Source organism: Oryza glaberrima, chromosome 4 (assembly GCF_000147395.1).
Source record: "Oryza glaberrima chromosome 4, OglaRS2, whole genome shotgun sequence".
NCBI lineage: Eukaryota > Viridiplantae > Streptophyta > Magnoliopsida > Poales > Poaceae > Oryza > Oryza glaberrima.
In genome coordinates, this window is record NC_068329.1 from 19,860,366 (window position 1) to 19,879,145 (window position 18,780).

The 18,780-nt window shown below is 43.5% G+C and overlaps 4 protein-coding genes and 1 non-coding gene across 5 annotated transcripts; 1 reads left to right on the top strand and 4 right to left on the bottom strand.

Moving 5' to 3' along the window:
* The first annotated feature begins 947 nt into the window (after positions 1-947).
* Positions 948-1,020, top strand: TRNAR-ACG (transfer RNA arginine (anticodon ACG)). The gene has a single exon. It is a non-coding gene; the product is annotated as a tRNA-Arg (tRNA).
* A 216-nt stretch (positions 1,021-1,236) lies between these two features.
* On the bottom strand, positions 1,237-4,816 carry LOC127772052 (uncharacterized). The gene is made up of 5 exons (XM_052298031.1): positions 4,588-4,816; positions 4,380-4,453; positions 3,170-3,299; positions 2,471-2,782; positions 1,237-1,853 (listed from the first exon to the last, which is right to left on the bottom strand). The coding sequence occupies exons 1-5, from the start codon at positions 4,714-4,716 to the stop codon at positions 1,581-1,583; spliced, it is 918 nt and encodes a 305-aa protein (XP_052153991.1). The 5' UTR covers positions 4,717-4,816; the 3' UTR covers positions 1,237-1,580.
* Positions 4,817-6,621: 1,805 nt separating this feature from the next.
* Positions 6,622-7,635, bottom strand: LOC127771492 (uncharacterized). Its single transcript, XM_052297408.1, has one exon. The coding sequence runs from the start codon at positions 7,414-7,416 to the stop codon at positions 6,736-6,738; it is 681 nt and encodes a 226-aa protein (XP_052153368.1). The 5' UTR covers positions 7,417-7,635; the 3' UTR covers positions 6,622-6,735.
* Positions 7,636-8,700: 1,065 nt separating this feature from the next.
* On the bottom strand, positions 8,701-12,069 carry LOC127770549 (lipoyl synthase, mitochondrial). The gene is made up of 4 exons (XM_052296309.1): positions 11,509-12,069; positions 10,552-10,763; positions 10,058-10,437; positions 8,701-9,204 (listed from the first exon to the last, which is right to left on the bottom strand). Exons 1-4 carry the CDS (start codon positions 11,949-11,951, stop codon positions 9,091-9,093), a joined length of 1,149 nt encoding a protein of 382 aa, XP_052152269.1. The 5' UTR covers positions 11,952-12,069; the 3' UTR covers positions 8,701-9,090.
* An 816-nt stretch (positions 12,070-12,885) lies between these two features.
* On the bottom strand, positions 12,886-18,189 carry LOC127770548 (uncharacterized). Its single transcript, XM_052296308.1, has 13 exons — positions 17,879-18,189; positions 16,955-17,028; positions 16,587-16,670; positions 16,394-16,474; positions 15,969-16,049; positions 15,222-15,314; positions 14,911-15,090; positions 14,725-14,792; positions 14,542-14,593; positions 14,360-14,413; positions 14,148-14,240; positions 13,883-13,949; positions 12,886-13,502 (listed from the first exon to the last, which is right to left on the bottom strand). The coding sequence occupies exons 1-13, from the start codon at positions 18,018-18,020 to the stop codon at positions 13,411-13,413; spliced, it is 1,161 nt and encodes a 386-aa protein (XP_052152268.1). The 5' UTR covers positions 18,021-18,189; the 3' UTR covers positions 12,886-13,410.
* Between the last annotated feature and the right edge of the window lie 591 nt (positions 18,190-18,780).

Genomic DNA, 18,780 nt, shown 5'->3' on the forward strand with positions numbered 1-18,780 from the left:
GAGTGTCAAGACACCTTTTGTGTTGTTTGTACTAGTAAAGTACCAGTGCATTACAACGGTTTTTTTAATAAAACGAGAAGGATCAGAAAAAAAGAGAACGTGGTGTTTAGACGGTCTACTGAGGCCGTGGCTTGGATGGAGAGAGGACAATCCTTCCATGATGCAAGGAGGTAACGGACGCACGAGAGAGTCAGAGTGGATCCGAGTGCTACGATGAGAGGAGACATTGTATTCCTTCCAAATTTCAAGCATGTACGTACCTTACAAATGATTTTTCTATACAAGTTGTGGACGGACCGTAACTGGTCGCGCCTATAAAAATCAACCTACATTTTCACATACGGCTTCTTAAAAGACCCACATACGAAAACCTATTTTTATAGATGGATCTCTTAACACACCCATATGCAGAAACAAGACTATTTCACAGGTGGGCCTCTTAAGCGGCCACATGCGTGGGCTTCTTAAAGGCCCACCTGCAAGTCTAACCTTCCTCATTTCCTCCGCCTCAACATTTTCATAATTTGTAAGTATCATCCTTATCTACTCACCTTCTCTCTCTCACTTCTCATTTTTTTCCAGAGCGTTGTCTCCTCTCTCTCTCTCTCTCTCCCCTCCTCTCACACTTCTCTCCTCACTCTAGCTCGGGTTGGCGACGGCAGGAGTGCAGTGTTGGGCTCGAGCGGGCACGGCGGATCCCGCGGGAGCACGGCGGTGGTAGGGAGGTGCGGTGGTGGCGGATCCAGCGGTGGTAGGCTTGAACGGGCACGGCAGGGTTATTCAGATTCATGCCATTAAACCATACCATTATTTGGTAGGATAAATGTATGGTAACATTTGAAGAATTGACATCATATTTAACTTATCCTACTAAAAGGTAATGTGAAAATTCGGAAAGGTTGAAATTTGGTAGTAAACAAGCCCGTAATGTCCAAAAATTCAACAAGGACTCCATGGCCCAATGGATAAGGCGCTGGTCTACGGAACCAGAGATTCTGGGTTCGATCCCCAGTGGAGTCGATTTACTTTCATCTCTTTTTTTCTCTCTCCTTTCATCCATGTACCTCTCAAATTTCAAAGGAAACCAGGTTGTATCTCCCAAATTTCAAAGGAAACGAGGTTAGAGGAAATAGTATTTTCTTCTTTCTCCCTTCATCCATGTAACTCTCAAATTTCAAATGAAACCAGGTTGTATCTCCCAAATTTCAAAGGAAACCAGGTTAAGAGGAAATGGTATTGTAGATACCTTCGTTATCTTTTGCATAACTCACAAATAAGTTAATTTGATACAAGACAGACATTATTTCCTGCTGATACCATGAGCTCACAAAAATGAACCAATAAAACTTATTTCAGTCTCAGTCCAAGGAGATTAATACATAAGTACCATAAGACAGATGAGATTAAGGCAAGTATACAACACATAAGCTGAGTCAGATTCTGCTGACTCTAGATGATATCAGGGCCAAGATATCAGCTCTCAACCATGATCAAGAACCAGGGTCCAGGAAGAGCACATGCCACGGACTTCAGCGATGAGGGTAAAAGTAGCCAGTCCAGATTAGAGCAGCCTGCGGCGATTAGATCAGTGCAATGCTGCTCTCGCCACCAGGGGGCTTGCGGACACCGCCGAGATAGTCTCGGGGAGCTGCCGCTCCATCAGCAAAGATGTCACTGCCGCTCATCTCCTTCAGCTTTGCTGAGCTCAGAGATTTCTCAGCTGATGCAGGGGTAGCGTCCTCTTTGAAGATGTTGTTGCCTGTCAACTCTTGGAACTTCTGGTTATGGATTTTCTTTGACGTCTTGACTACAGGCTCCTCACTGAACGTGATGTTGCTTGGACCTCCAGCAGGCTACAAAGGCATTCAGTTCATACAAATTTAAGGGTGAAATGTTCATATAACAAGGTAAATCCAAATACATTTTGATGACATATGGCAATGCAATATGTCAATATGTCATGCAAGCCGTATATCTATCAAATAGAAATGTCATCCTTTGTGCTGCTATTTCTGGCTGATGCTTAAAAAAAAAAAAACTGTAGCTGATGCATCTTACACCTATATCAATGCAACCTAATTTGAGCATCCATTCCCTGTAAGGTGTATGGATATCCTGTATCACCAAGAGGAACAAAAGAAAAGGTCCCTTCTGTAGTTGTGGTTTCCTAAAGAAAGGTGGTATGAATTCCTTTTTGGCGTATCTAACCAGTAAATTATTCAGTCTACAAAAGATTGGTGCCGTGGTGCGGTACTCAACAACAAAAGCCTGAAATTCCACATTGGCCAATATGAAACAGAAACAGTTATGATGGCTTGTTTATATTGAAGATATACATCAAGACGTACTACTATTTTTTTTCCTATAGTAAGTGCTTGGTTGATTTCCTGTCACTAATGGAGAATACACAGTAAAATGATACATAGTAGAATAGAAACATAAACAGGATATTCATACTCATGTCACTTACATTGGATACTTTCACTGATGTGTGGACGCTTCTCGGCTGTGGAAGTGCAAAATCTAGATTTCCTTGCAGCTCCATATTGCGAGCAGCCAATGGCCTTGCAGGGATCTCTGGAGGAGGACCAAAAATATCACTCCCGCTGAGCTCCTTGCTCTTGGCTTCAGAATGCTGCTTATTCATTTTAGCCTCAGCATCAGTCTCCAGTGTACCACTAAGCTCTCGCTGCTTAGCCACCTCAGGTAATGACGATGGCTTCTTTGGAGAAACACTTCCATCAGCACTGAATGAGATTTGGCTTATTCCAGTTACAGTTTGCTGTTATGAAAAAAGACGTTAGGGCATCAGTAATTATATTATTGGAAGAATATAATGTTTTGAGATTTTGAATAATCAACCCAAGAGAAAGATATATCTCGGGACATTGATGGCACCTAAAAATAAAATTACATAAACCAAAACGAAATAAGATATTTCTCCAGATGTGTCTTTTTTTTTGTCAAGTTTCATGCATGGAAGAGTAGTAGTTTTTTTCTTAAATCTTAACTGAAGTATGAAGTGTCTTTGCTTATTACTCTATCCATAGAACACATTATATGGAATCCTGCTTATTACCACACCACAGCAACACGAACAAGAGAAACACATATTTCTCAATAAAAGGGAGGAAGATTGGCATGTTTCTGAACAAGAAAGAAGAAATACCTGATACATCCTTACAGAAGTTTTGTTTGCAGGATTTGAAGCCTCTGAATCATCATTTTCACTATTCTCAGCGAATATCCCACTTCCAGTCATTTCTTTTAACTTTGAGCCCGAGCAAAATTTTCGTTCACTATAACAGGCCAACAAAGTTATAAGTTCAATATACCATATCTTCAAAAAGTATAGCATATGAATAAAGGATATTTGACTGATTTTGTTACAACTAGACACTTAAGAGTTGGTCGTCGAACTAACTTCATGTCTTGGTATACAAAACCAATGAAGTCAAAACTAAAACAGGCAGTACGTACCATTAACTGCACTACAATAAGAAAATGCTGTAAAAATTCAACAGGAGCTTTACATGCAAGATAGACAGTTTCAAGCCAAAGCTTCAACCGCAGAGGAAGATAAATTTCTAGCAGAGAAGCAGGAATACTCAAAGGCAGATAAACTAGAAAAATCTAGGTGCATAAAAAAGAACATCTACCATAATTCGGCCACCACAGAAAGTGGTCCATCAAGAAATTTTCATGGACTGTTTTCCATAAATTATACAAATATAAACAGCCAACACTCCACAAAATTCTATGACAGGCGAAGTAATAACATAGTGTATGCAATGACATGGTCACAACTGCAGGTCAGAACAAACAGTCAGGCTCCACATGACTTGACTTATTAAGCTATAATTTCTGGTCTCTTTGTGGCACCCACGACAGAAATATCCAAATTTTGAACCAGGCATTTGCCGTTTGCCTCAGCCCAAATCACTTTCAAGCATCATTGCCTGTACTGCTAAAACTTGGATTCTAGCACTAAAAATTTGGACATTAGCAAACATCTCATGTTTGCACTGTACCACACATACACGGACACGGTTGATCGTCACATGAACCAACCAACCAACCACGTGCAAGCGACTATTCTCCAGCAAACCACCCTGAAATTAAAGGCGTCGAGAGCGCAATTTTTTCTTCAGCTGCTACTTATTCCTAAACCCAGAGCAACAACCCCAACCAACCTTCCTAAGTTCGAAATGTTGATGCACTAAACCCACACGCCCAAACAGAGAACATACGTTCGTAGATCAAAATGCCAGATCAGGCTAATTAATCGAATGAGAAGCACAGCACAACGGAATCATAGATCGATCAGATCAGGGACGAAACAATGAATGCGGCAGGGTGGGTACCCCCCCAGATCTCACCTCTTGCTCAGATCCTCCGCCTCCTTCTCGCTCACCGGCGCGCCGAACATCGCCGGCGTGATCCCCCCGACCGGCTGTGGCCGCCAGACATCACACCAACACCAGCACAAACAACCCCACACGCACCCTCAAAAAAGTCAGCCTCGTGTCGCACTCGCACGCACAGGGAAGCAGAGCAGCATTCGAGCACGGGTTAGCTATAGCTTACCTTGAGGCTGGGGCGGGAGGAGGCGGCCGGCGAGGCCGCGGCGGCGGCGGCGTCGGGCCCCGTCGCCGACCACGTGAGCAGGTCCGCCGTCGAGGTGTGCAGCTTCCTCACCGGCACCGCCCTCTCCATTGCTCCTCTCCTCCTCCGCCGCCGCCGCTTTTGCCTCGCTTGGGGTGGGTTTCGTTCCTTCCGCGGAGCTGAAAAAAAAAAATGCGAGCGCCACCACTGCCGCTGTTTGGAGAGCACGGCCGCTACTAGTAGCAAGGCAACGCACCCCCTCTCTCCCGTCCCTGTCCGCGTCACCGAAACAGTAGCCTGTACGTCACCGACATGTGGGCCCGGAAGATCGTGGATCCACCTGTCGGTGGGCGCAGGGCGGGGGTACGGGTTGCCTGGACAGGTACAGGGAACGGAACCGAGCGGGAGCACGAGATCCGTGGAGATCTGCGTTGGAACCGTGTAGCCCGCGTGTGGTGCGTGGAGCGAAGTGGATTTTTATTGGATTTGGGCGTAGAGGATCCCGCGCGGCCGAGGTGCCGGTGGGCACGTGGCTCGGAGCGCCCGGAGCACGCGAGGCGGTTTAAAAGTCCACGTACGATCACGCGATCGAGCGGCGAGCCCGCAGGTACGCCGTGTGCGACTGACAAGTAAGGTCCCGATGGCCCGCTGTCAGAAGGACAGGGCCGTGTGTCGGAGTGGGAGTGGGACCCTTCTCTCGGTCGCTTCATCACGCGAGCCCTCGTCTGTCTGATGCGTGGGGTCCCCCTCCTTTCCTTGCTCGCTCCCGGTGTTTTTCCCTTGAAGAAAAGAAACGATCTCGTGTTGGCGTTGTTTGTTGCTTGCTTTGCTGCAGCCGTGCTACTACGCGTGCACGTCTTATGCCTTTTTTTCCTTTGGTCGATCGGCTTCTATACTATAGAGTATACTGCTCGACTTGGATATTCGAACTGCAAATCCAGGTACAATACGGACGCTAGATATTACTACTAGTATTCTTCGTTTTCTTCTCTCGAGATCTCGACTGAATTAAAGGTCCAAAGGTTGTATTACTCTGCAAAAATCTACTCCTATGGAACAATCGAGCTCGGCCGTACGCATACGCGTACGCCGTACGGCGTACCCGTTTTCAAGCCGGTGAACATGATCTCATGGCGTGATCGATGGGTTGAGATCACGCGCCAATGCAAAGCCTGTATGGCTGTATCGCCTCGGAAGTCAGCGGACGGCGGACCAACCAAAACGAGGGCGCCGTGGATTGCGTGTAGGCCGCCACGCACGGTCGCGCACACGGCCGCCGCGAACGTACAAGCGCGAGTCAGGAGTACGTGGCAGCACAGACTGACAGTACTTCAAGCCGCCGTTGCCACTCGGGAGTCGGGAGGCGGAAATGAACAGACGACGCCACTATGAGGGTGTTTTACTGAAGATTAAAAATAAAGTCAGCTCATAAGAAACAAGAAAACCATTATATGATTAATTAAGTTTTGATTAGTATCTGATATTTAAAAAAAAACTTCTATATATAGAATGTTTTCGTATGAAATATAGCAGTAAGGGATTTAAAAAAACATGCTAATAAAAATCAATGTAAAATATATATCTCAATCAGAAAAGAATGCGGCATATATAGTCCACTAATTTTGAGCGTCCCGTACTTATCAGTTTTGACCTCGCCGAATCCAATACATAGTTTTGCTTATGCGGATTATAAGCTATAATAGCTTATCATCAACCGAAAACAATTTGTAAATAACTTTTTTATATATGTGTGTTTTTAACGGTTTGAAAGCTAATGCAGGAAAAATAAGCTATACAATGAAAAACCTCAAAATCAAGTTTTGAAATTAAAATTTTGGTTGCGCTTATAAGCTGAAGGATAATCTATGGGAGTGCAGAAACTTTTGGGGCCGAGACAAGTCTAATTCACTTGGTGAATCCGCCCCTGTTTTAATCCAATGTACCAAAAATCATTGATTTATGATGCCGAAATACGGAGTATGTCGCAACATATGTGGACAATCGATCAAAATCCCATGACTAAATTGCCTCGTAGTCGAGAGCTTCTTTTATCATTTCATCAGCGAAAGTACAGTTAGGTTAATTAACTAGCTCCTCTCCCATGAACTACGAAATCAACGATCACGCCATTCATTCGTGGGTGAACGTTGCTGCCAGGAACATGTCCTCCTCGGTCCCGATCCACCCGCACTGCGCGCACCGCTCGCCGTCGCTGCAGCAGTAGTGGTGGTTCACGCCGCCGAGCGACCTCGTCGCCTTCACGGCTCCGTAGTTGTCGGCGGCGTGGATCATCCTGACCTCGACCAGCAGCTTGGGCGCCTTGCACCCGCTCAGCTCGCGGCACGCCGGCGAGAGCCTCAGCCAGGTACTCCCCGACGACGCCGGCGCGGGCGTCACGGCGGCGGCGGCGTCGTCCTGGCACGCGAGCTCGCCCCGCGCCAGCACGCGCGACGACGGCCTCCCGTTCCCGAGCATCCCGAGGAACGCCGGCGAGCGCCGCCGCGGCCTCCACCGGAGCTCGAACACGACCCCGCCTACCGACGCCGGCGCGCCGCCACCGCGGCGCTCGAAGCGGGCGAGCTCGCCCCAGAACGCGCCGTCCTCTTCGCCGTCGCCGCCGCCGCACGGGACCTCGCGCGTGTCCACGCGGATCCTCCGCTTCCCGTCCCCAGCCGGGACGTAGTACCTCACGAAGAGGCCGCCGCCGCCGCCGCCGCCTCCCCCCTCCGGCCGCGCCTCGACGCCGGCCACCCTCACGACCTTCACCTCGAGCTCCACCCCCGGCTGCTCCGTCGCCCACACGCTCGCCATGCACACGCACACACCGCAAACTCTAAACCTCTAGCTCTTCTCTGCTCTTACACTAGCCTCGGTTAATTTGTTCTCTTCTCTTCCAAGAACGCAGCTACCGCGTGTATATATAGCCAGGGTCACAGTGCGAGGCGCGGTTGGAAATGGCTCTCGCTTTCGCGAGGGGAGGGGATTGGCACGGGCGCGCGCGCGCGCGCGTGGACTCCTCGGGGTTTTTTAGTGGGATTTCCGCGAGACAATCTCGCGATCCCACCGGGGCTCGCGAGTCGCGAACCCTTGGGCGCTGCAAAGGGTTGATCTGGTCGCTGGCCATAGAGCCGGCGGAAGAGTGGCGCGGCGTACGTGTGTTTTTAGCGCGAGATAAGGATATCTACCGGTGCGCGCGCATGTTGCGTGAGGTTGACACGGCCGAATCGTGGGCTCGAACGCAGCAGCTACGTACTCCATGAGGGGATAGCTCGCTGATAACTACCGGCACTGCGGAATTTTATTTGATATCCCCGTGGGCCTCTTTAGGCGCTTTGGAAATCTAGAAACGCGAGTAAACTAAGCAAAGGTGAGGGACTCCGTCCGAATCGGATTCGGATAAGTACATAAGTAGATTGCGATCCTGCGGGACAGATCGGACAGTCGATTATATTACGCATGTAATCATGTGCGCTTTGCTACAAGGTGGAGTAAGTATTAGTTTAAGAGGGTGTTTGGTCCGGAGATTACTCAGTGATTTCATTCCAAGTTCTAACTCGATCCTCCAGACCTTCACCTCATTTGAAGAGTTGAATCCGTTGATCGAGTGATCCCGATCGCTGCTGCGATTCCTTTATGCATGTCTGTAACCACCAAAGCACGTTTGACAGGATAACAGCACACAAGAACCAAACCCACTGGGTGCCGTTTGGCTCAAGAAGTCGTCCATATGGCTACAGGAGCTAGCGATTCGTGCTAGTGCCGGTTTGACTCGAGACTCATTGCTGCAGCGTGGCTGCTGGTGAATATGGTGGGACACGCAAATCCTCCTGGCCTTCAACTTCAACGGGATGTCCACAATGCAATATAATAATTCAGCGAGTTCAAGCATTATTGCACGGCCATTTAGTTTCTTTTGGGGACAAGACACCGATGGAAGTGTCAATAATTCTCGTAGTGGTGCTCTTTACCCCTAACATATTCCTCCAATTAGCCCCTGGGGGAGGGCCTTTGTTGACTTGCAGAAAGAGTGTTTCGTCGATCGTGGAGCATTGGGCGGGCTCCATCTTTTTGGAATGGTCTACATCAGATCTGATCTTCAATGGAACAGCAGGCAAGTTTACCATCTTCACATTGTGCCATCATATATACAAAAGTACAGCATAGTAACATGAGGGACAATATCCTACATTTTCAGTGGGTAGTTTGACTTGACTTCCTGCTACTGTTGAAGTTTACAGCAATGAATGAATGATTGACAACTGGACCACAGGGACTCGTGATTTTTACATTATAAAACAAAAGAGAGCAACAATTTCAAACATAGCTTGGAGATGTTGAAATGGTACAAGGGGCAGTGAGAAGTTGAAAGGGGCACGATTGCAATTATGACAAAAATGAACAAAAATGAACATGTTTTTCCAATAAGAACTTTTAGAATCCTGCGACTTTATTTGCAGTGTAACAATGTCAAGGAAAGAGGGTCAACTATATTGCAGTCGTAGCTTTTGCTCTGTCAGCTTCAATCATGGCTTTTATGTAGAACTCACCAGCTTTGTAGGAAGATCGAACCATTGGGCCCGAAGCCACATAACGGAAGCCCTGGTATTCATGACCATGGCATTTCATCAGCAAACAAGCTAATTACTGTTATACAAAGTACAGTAGTATTGTTTAAAAACCTTGAACTGTAGGAAAGATTCTGAGAGCCAACATGGGAGTATTAAGAAATGCATGCAAGGCTCCTTTGGAAAGCAAGATTCTTAAAACACAGGAATAGGAAAAATACAGGATTGGAGTGCTCAAGCACCTCAAATCCTATGGACTGAAAAATTGCAGGAATACTATAGGAATGACCGTTTAAATGGAGCCCAGGAAAAATGTAAGAATAAGAAGAGAGAGAGAGAGAAGATTTTTTTCCCCCAAGAGGTTGGACCTCATGGAAAAATTCCTATGTTTTGAGCCAATCTAAAATTTTATAGGATTTTTGGCTATCTATTCCTTTGATCCAAACGACCACGTATGAAAATTTTCCATAGGATTGAATTCCTCCAGAATTCCTTCAAAAATCCTTTCTTCCAAAGGAGCCCAAATTTAAAGTCGAGATTTACAAATCCCTGGAGTTAAGATTGTTGAGCATGGAGGCAGATTGTATGACAAAGCAAGTGCCTACGTTCTCAAAAAATCAAGTTTGGTCCACCAAATGATAGAACTAATAAACAGCTATTTAGATTGGTTGTATTGTTCTGTTTATCATATCCCTCATTGAAAACTAATAAAGATTGACTAGCTAATAGTCTACATGAGGATGCCAAGGAAAGCTTCTTTATTGTGATAAAATCTGATGTTAATAGTAAATTAAGCTTTGCCATGTACACTATGTATCCTACTAATGAAAGCCAATACTTGATTTTACTTTGAATGATGCAAAAAACTTCCAGGAAGACGGACGTACCATGTCAACACCAAGGGATCGATACCTCTCAAAGGCTTCGGGAGTAACATACTCGGAAACAGGCATATGACGTTTAGATGGTCTCATGTACTGACCAAATGTCATTACATCAACACCAGCAGCCCTAACCTTTTCCATCGTGCTGATAACCTGATCAGGCGTTTCTCCACAACCCAGCATGATTGATGTCTTTGTGAGGGTACCAGCTGGAGCATACTCTTTTGCCAATTTCAGGACATCTATTGATTGCTTGAAGTTCGCACGATGATCTCTCACATTTCTTTGCAGCTCTTCAACTGTTTCAATGTTGTGGGCGAAAACATGCAACCCAGAAGTAGCAACCTTCTCTACACATGCTGGGTCTCCACGGAAATCAGGAACTGCAAAATAACTTGCATAAGGGTACAATATAGGGAAGCACAACATTAGCAGACAGAGGACTGATAATATACTGACCGAATAACAAAGCAATATACCAGAAATATGTCACTTACCAAGTGCTTCAATAAGCATTTCTGGCTTCAACACCTTTAACTTTTGAACTGTTTCAGCAAAGTGACCACTCCCTTGATCAGGTAAATCATCGCGGTCAACACTTGTGATGACAATATACTCCAGGCCCCACGAGGCAATAGCTTGAGCAACATTAGAAGGTTCATCAGGATCTGGTGGCGGAGGAGTTCGCGAGGTCTTGACATTACAAAACCTGCAAATCAATGACTTGCCAACTCACTAAACGATCAAAACAGAAGACTTGCAATACCTTGTCTAAAAGGTTAGTGCCAATTCACGAGAAGGTAGAGCGCAACATCAGCAAATCTTAAACTAGCAACTGGAATTCATGGACAAATCACAACAATAATAACACAGAACACTTCTTTCCATACAAGGTCACATGGATAGTACTAGATAAAGAGACAGTACCCTGAAATTGTCATCATACAGGACAACCTATTCTGATATTTTTTGAAATTTATGCTCAAAATATTTCCAACAAGGTTGGTTTATGTTTAAGAAAACAACCTATTCGAAAATACAGAAGAACTGGAGATCCCTCATGATTTCTCTACACTAAGTTAATTACCTCTTTGCCTATTTCTACAATTTTTGCTAACATCCCTAATGCACAAATGATAGGACCTAATTTTACATCACAAGCAGAGCTCAAGCATCCACATAATCTAGCACAAGCAACTAAAATAAACTAGAAGATACAATAACCACATCAATTGCACTAACATGGCTCAAGTTATACCTTCAAGGACATCAATCTGTGAAATTTCATCGAAATGGATAGCATATGAGAAAGCTTCATTCTATCTCTACAGATAAAGTCTCTAATATTACGGAGACATGATAGTAAGGTCTCCATGTACAATCCGAAAAGGATCTAAGCAGCAGCCCAGCTACATCTAATGCAAGCAGCAACAAGAAGAGGATTAATCTCTTACCTGCAGCCGCGCGTGCAGGTGTCCCCGAGGATCATGATGGTGGCGGTGGCGGTGCCGGTCTCGCCGCCGGACCAGCACTCGCCGAGGTTTGGGCAGCGCGCCTCCTCGCAGACGGTGTGCAGCTTCAGCTCCCGCAGCTTGGCCTTGATCCCCGCGTACTTGGCGCCGCCTGGTATCGTCTCCTTCATCCACTTGGGCTTGGGCAGCGGCTTCTTCCGCGTCCCCACCTCCACCGAGTACGTGAAGTCCCCCAGCGACGGCGCGTCCGCCTGCAGCCGCTGACGGAGCTCCGCGAGCCGCCCCGCGGTGGGCGGGGCGGCCGCGGGGGAGGGCGTGGACGGGTCGAGGGTTTGGAGGAGCGACGGGGTGGAGGAGATGGAGCGGGAGGGGGCGTAGGTCAGGGCGCGGGCCAGGGAGGCGGCGAGGTGGCGGCGGCCGTGCATGGCTGCGGCCCGGAGCGCACGACCGCCGGCGGCGGCGGCGGCGGGAGTTGGTGGAGGAGGGTGGAGACCGGAGCGACGATGAGATGGAGTTTGCTTGGTTTGGTGCGGACGACGATGCTATGGTCTTCCTCGCTTTATTTTTTCTTATTGTTGTTTCTTTTTTATTTTTTGAATAAAATACATTTTATTTTGTTTATAATACTATTAGGCACTTCACTGAATACAGATTAAGTACGTATGGACTGAACAAATTTCATCGACATCCACTAAACATTAGTACTAGCTCTGTAGCTTTGTTAAAGAAACAGGTAAGGTTATGTGAAGGTAAGAACGAGCAAATGAATACAATTATTTATGTTCGTTGAATAGAAGCGCTTGCAGAGAAAGTTCATGTGCACTTCTCACAAATACTTCGTCCATCTTAAAACACTCAATTTTTCATTCATCCCACACGTACCAATAAAAAAACTAAATACCTTAACTTAATCAAACCTTAATATATTATCTACTTCCAATGCATTTCTTTTTTACTTTCATCCAATGATTACTCAAAAATAAATTTATTTTTTTAAAAAAATATAGTTAAAAATAATTTTATTCAAGACAAAGAAAGTGGACAGAGGAAATAGAAGTACCAAACAGTAACAAAATTCAATTTGCACGGTAAGTTAACTCAAAATGGCCCCTTCTTAATTACAACAAGTATATACAACACACCCATCCATCCTAGAATATAAAAAATATATAAACATGAAGTTCTAGACATCCAGATTCATAAATACTTATCCTTTTTTTATGACGGACGGAGCAAAAGACATGGTGCATTCATTATGGGATACCATCCACACCGTCACATGGTTACTTTATATCTAATACAATGGTCATTGACTTCTACCGATTACAGTAAACTCTGTAGAGAACGGGGAGCAAGGGAGAAAATAAACTTTTCCTCGAAATAATTACACATTCTTTTACCTAGCATGTGAAAGCTACAGGTAAGTAAAAGAATATGATGTATAAAACACGGAGTCAGGAAAATTTTCTGTTCTACAAAGAAGCAAGAGCTCATTAACACGGAGTCTCCGATTTACAACAAAAGAAAAAAAATACAGCTTACACAAAATGTTTCCTGGTATGGTCTACAAAATTGAGCATCTCTGAAATGCTCCGTTTGCCCCAGGGCAGTATAACCAGATGAACCATTTCCTTTACAGGTAGCTTCTGCTGGAAGCAAGCAGCCAAGTCACTTGTACTTTGATGACCAGTTGGTTATAAACTATGCACGGGAATCAATAGTTTCAGAGCAGAAAGCATATGAGAAATATTAGTGGGTTGGTTCACTGGCGTTTTTTGAACTTGGAGCGGCCTCGCCCCCTACTGTGACAATAGTTCTTCAAAAGTAAGTCCTGAAAATGGAATGAGTTGTGGGTAGTACCAACAGGAAGGCTACATTCAATATTCAGTTGAATTTTCCGATTTCCATCTTCTTCTTGATTGCTCTCTGGCCATGGTATACAAATGAATCTATGATTCCAGAAACAGTGAAGACGCCTGCACATCAAGAATATAGGCACCTTAGGTTACTAGGATGTTGATGACCTGGGTTAATTTCATAACTTCTAATAATGTATGGCCCCTAGAGCTGACAGAAAAAAAGTTGCATATTTTGCACATCGTTCAGGAGTAGACTAAATTAGACAAAACAAAGAGAAATATACAAAGACTAAATGGCAAGACATATGTCTAACTTCAGGTATCGTTCACTTGCTTCAGCAGCTACATTTGTTTGTTCTTAGACACAAATGTAGATATCTCAGGTTTTGAAGAAAAAGAAATTCGATGCTTAAAATATCAAATGCTTAAATGAAACATATACAGTTTAATAAAATTGAGTATTAAGTGTAAGACAATGTCCACAAGGGAAATATTACCTCCAACTATAGCGCAAACATTAGTTAAGAAGTGCAAAAATGACACATGCTGTTCCGTGAATGTGACCTGCAAAAGGCATCGATGGGAGGTTTATATGATTGTTGCAGTAATATCACTGCAAGATGTATTATTAAACATTGAAGGCATGAACACTGATTTCCCATTCATATAAGGAAAATATGGTATAAAAGACAACACAGAAGATGGTGCAAATTGGGAAGCCAGTCTAATAGCAGCGTCAAAGAAAATACTTCAAAACGATACCTTAATTGGCGAAAGGTCGTAAAAGAAAAATACTCCAGGAACAGCCTGTATCCGACCGCTCTCACTACTTCTAAAATGTTCCGTCACAGAAAACTGCAGCAAGGAATAACAGCATTTTAAGATATGTTTAAAATCGTATCCATCCATACATACATGTGCATAGGTGAACTTGACGATACTTGTGCACATGAGGGAAAAAAGGAAGGCATTACCTGATTCGAAAGAATAATGTGTTCATTTATGTCTGTGTAGACAGTGGGAACAACCTGAAAAAAAACACAATATTATCATCACATTTCCTATATCATGCTATAATATCACGTGCAATGAAATAAGCAACATGATTTAGCATTCCATACTTTTTCCTAAGATAGTTAAAGAGTATAGGACAGACCTTGATGAAGTATTGGTACATTCCATATGATGAATGTTGCATCCATTGTGCCCTGATATTTTACAAGCAGAGAGATCTTAGAAATCTTTAGTATCACTTTTATTATTCTTAGGCGCATGCACTTAATTCTAATAAACATAGAAAAGGACACAATGAAATGAAAACATGAGAAAAACAAGCTACCCGTCAAGAGGATTAACCACACCAGGAAAGCGTTGTCCAAAACTTAACTTATTTATTTTATGGCTGACCTGGAACATAAAGAATAAAGTAAAAGTTGGAATATTAAAGAAAGAATGTTCACATGGAAACAATAATTTTCCTGCCTGCCAGTATTCACAGTTAGAAATCATGCTCAAGTATTATTACATTGAAGCTGTCCTTTTGGAATGGAAGCAAGTCGTGGACATGAACATTTGCCTTCTGGAAGCTTTTCCCTGGAGCAAAGTGGAAATTTCCAGCAACCTTGTTAACTTCCAGGAAACCATAAATATTGCATCCTTCTCCTTCTTCATCCTTTATACTCTGAAGGAAGCCTTCCCTTTTGCACTACAGAACAATGCATATCAGGCAAAATAAAATGCCCCTAGGTGGAAGGAACACGAGTTATACAGCATGCAACTTATGTTACATATGCAGGTACATAGTTATAGCACATAATAATAAAAAAGATTTTATACCTGGTCGATCAAATCTGGATTTGATACACCCCAACCTTTTTTCCTGTATGCTTCTCGAACATCTTCACACGAGTTACAACACTGCTCATCAGACTACATTAAATGAAAGAAGATATTCAGTGAAACCCCTGGAAGAATGACTGATGCACCAAATATACGGAGCACTATATAACAATCTAATTCATGTGAATAAGAAACAGATAATAGAAAAGAACCCTGGAATTATTGAGATCAGCATATAAGGCACTAGTGAGCTAAAATATAAGAACAATATCCCATAAAAAACACAAAGGAGTAATGGCCAAGGTTGCAAAACAGAGGGCAATCCATTGTACAGTAAGCAAATAAAGAAGAAAACAGAAAGCTAAAAAAATTAAATGGTCTAACCCAAGCAAATTATATCTGATAACCCCTACTATCACTATCAGGCGTGTCTTTTTCGCTAAGGCCACAGGGCAGTAAAACTTTTGTGTAGTGCTAGTTGCATGCCCTTGAGTTGAATAGGATTTAGAGGAAAACGGATGAATGGTTTTTTCTTTTTCTATCTGGTTTTTCTACGTCAATTTTCACGTGGAAACACATTTTATTATGATTATTATTATTGTTGTTGTTAATTTTATTTTATTTTTTTTTTGGGGGGGGGGGGGGATGTGGGTGAAGTCAGATGCTAAGGGGGACAACTTCGCTTTTAAAGTAGTAGAGATACGAGTCAGGACGAAATATCATCTAAAAGCAAGAGGAGCATACTTCTTCCGCACCATAACAAGAGCCACAATAGGTCTCATTGTGTTCAAGCCTGCCGCCATGCCGTTGTAGGGGCTGTTCCACCTGTAAAAAATAAGAAACAAGGAAACATGCATCTTTAGGGTTAACGAAATGCATCAAGATCTGGACATTACAAGCCAGAATTTACTTAATTGCATAGTTATGGAAAATGATATATGTTATGTTATCTTGTTAATAACTCAGATTTCAGATATGGTACAATTTTAAATAACCAGTCCTCGTTAGCTTCACGTTAAGAATCTAGGACTGTAAGGCATTTCCATGACAAAATGCATTCATACTAGTTATGATTTTGATTAATTCATAAATGGGACTTTGAAGTAACGCCTTACAATATTCTAAAAATCATGAGCGTATTGTTCTTAAGGACAGTGAAAAGCACTAACCTTCATCCCACCAACTGCATCTTGCTTAGTTGCAATAACATTACCATGGACATCAATTCTCTGCTTGAATATATCATGTTTCTACATAAGAGCATTACACAAAGCTGTGTTAGCTACTACTCACTAAAAGTCTGCAACAACCAGTGATCAACCATAACACATACAGCAACAATAACAACACACAGATACATACCACATCAAGGTGCTCTTGTCCACTGATGTCCATTGCATCAAGGCTTATTATAGAACACTGAAGGGCTGGAAAGGTGACATCAAACTGCATTTTTAGAATCATACCAAAGGTATATGTCAACGTGTGTCCTGAACAGAATGTAGTAAAGAAGGTAACAATTGAACATAGAAGAGAGAAATTTCTGAATATAATCAGATGAGCTAACTGGCAAAAAAGAAAAAAAAAGAAAGAAAGGAAAAAGGGAACGAGAAAATTATCTAAAAGAAATGAGGAACGGAAAGTTTCTCAATATTTGGTAGAAATAAAAAAGAAAGGTTTAGAATATAATCAGATGCAATCAAAGATTTAGAATTAAAGCTGGTCATTACATTTATGCGAAGTGTTTCTCCCCTTGAGGTATCAACCCTTAGTGTTGTTTCTGTGACCGCATGAAGATATAATCCTGTATGGTGAAACATTAGCTACTGAGCACAGGATGAATCATGAATACAAAAAGAATGTTCAACAGCACTAGGATATGGAAGCAAATTTAGACATTATGAGTATATTTTTACACTCAGAAATAAAACATGATATTATAAAAACAGCCCCTCTTTTTCATTTTAATGATATGGTCTTGGACTAATTTGATTTTGTCATACATAGTAAATATTAAGGAACTCTGATGATGATCAAAAGTTCGGTTTAACTCATTTCTGCAGCATCTCAAGTTTCTCTGTACACAAGGAACCGAGCATTATGTGTGCAAGTTTGATCTTCGTATTCATTATGGAGTCCCTAGGAGTTGTGAGAACACATTAATACCAAAATGGTAGAATGTTCTGCACGCATACTTAACCAAGCACAGCACAACAAAAGTAAAAATAGAAGCTCACGAACTGTCCAATTATTCATGTAACAGAATCGAGCAACAAATGATTCTTCAATGCAATATACCAGCAGTAAGCCAGTAACAACCAGATGAAGCAAAACTCAACGCTGTATAGTCGAAATAGCGGCTCGATTCCAGCCTCATCAACCAGATCCTCTAAAACAGTCAAGGAGATCTCTACGGTGAGGGCGAATTCCCGCCGTAAAACGCAAAACCACAATGCAACAACGGCCCACACCTCACTAGCGCACCGAATTAAATCAATCAGGCAAACCCTCGTCCAGCATATCCCCCATGGTCAAATACTCAAATCCATGGCCATCGGATCTCCAAAGGCACCCATCCGGAGGCTAGGGTTGAGAGCAGCGGAACTAGATCGGAAGTGAGAGGGAGGGAGGGAGGGGAGAGCGAGGAGGCGTACGGAGCTCTGAGACGAAGAGGAGGAGCATGACGACGGAGGAGGCGAGCGTGATGATGCCGCCGGAGAGCGTGCGGCTGTAGAAGTCCTCGTTCACCTTGGGGTAGGCGTCCAGGCTCCGGAGCTTGGACAGGAGCCCCTCCATGGCCGGGGCCCGGGGGATCTCGCCGCTCCTCGCCGACGAGGAATGCTTCCGGTTCGGGGTCGAGCTTGGAGGCCTTTGGGGGAGTTTGGGAAGCGGAGGCTTACTATCACCTTTTTCTCTTTTATTTTCTGGTTTTCTGTTTGATCGAAACGGGAGGAGACCGAGTTGTTGCAGGTTTTCCTTTCCTTATGTGCGCGCCTCGTTGGAGCCGGTGCTCTGCGGTCTAGACTTTAGACCAAAAAGGTAAGACGGCCTCAAACGCAAGCAATCACTATAAACCCATTTCGGACGATCAGATATAAATCTAACACTAGACAATGCCCTTCCTTTCGTATAATTTTTCAGCTTCCTGAACAATCTTGCACAACTCATATCTTATCCATTCAAACTCAGCACAACAACATATTATTTTTTTAACGACTCACATAAGATGATGCGAAGTTCTATTGAACTCAGCACAACAGTATATTATATGGCATGATCGTATATTTCATCCATATCAGTCTTGGGATAGTGATGTGATTTCATCGGTATAATTAGAAGGCCATGCGGTAAATTGAGCTTGATCATACTCCAATCAAGTTCTGTGAACTATCAAAACCATTTATATAAGATAAGTTATCCATTTGTATGCATCTCACAAGATATATTACCACTAATTAATATATTTTATTCTTTATAAAGACTTAATTCTTGATATCCTCTATATATTTTATCCTTATCAGCGATCCCCTTTTCTATATATTTTATTCTTCTAAAA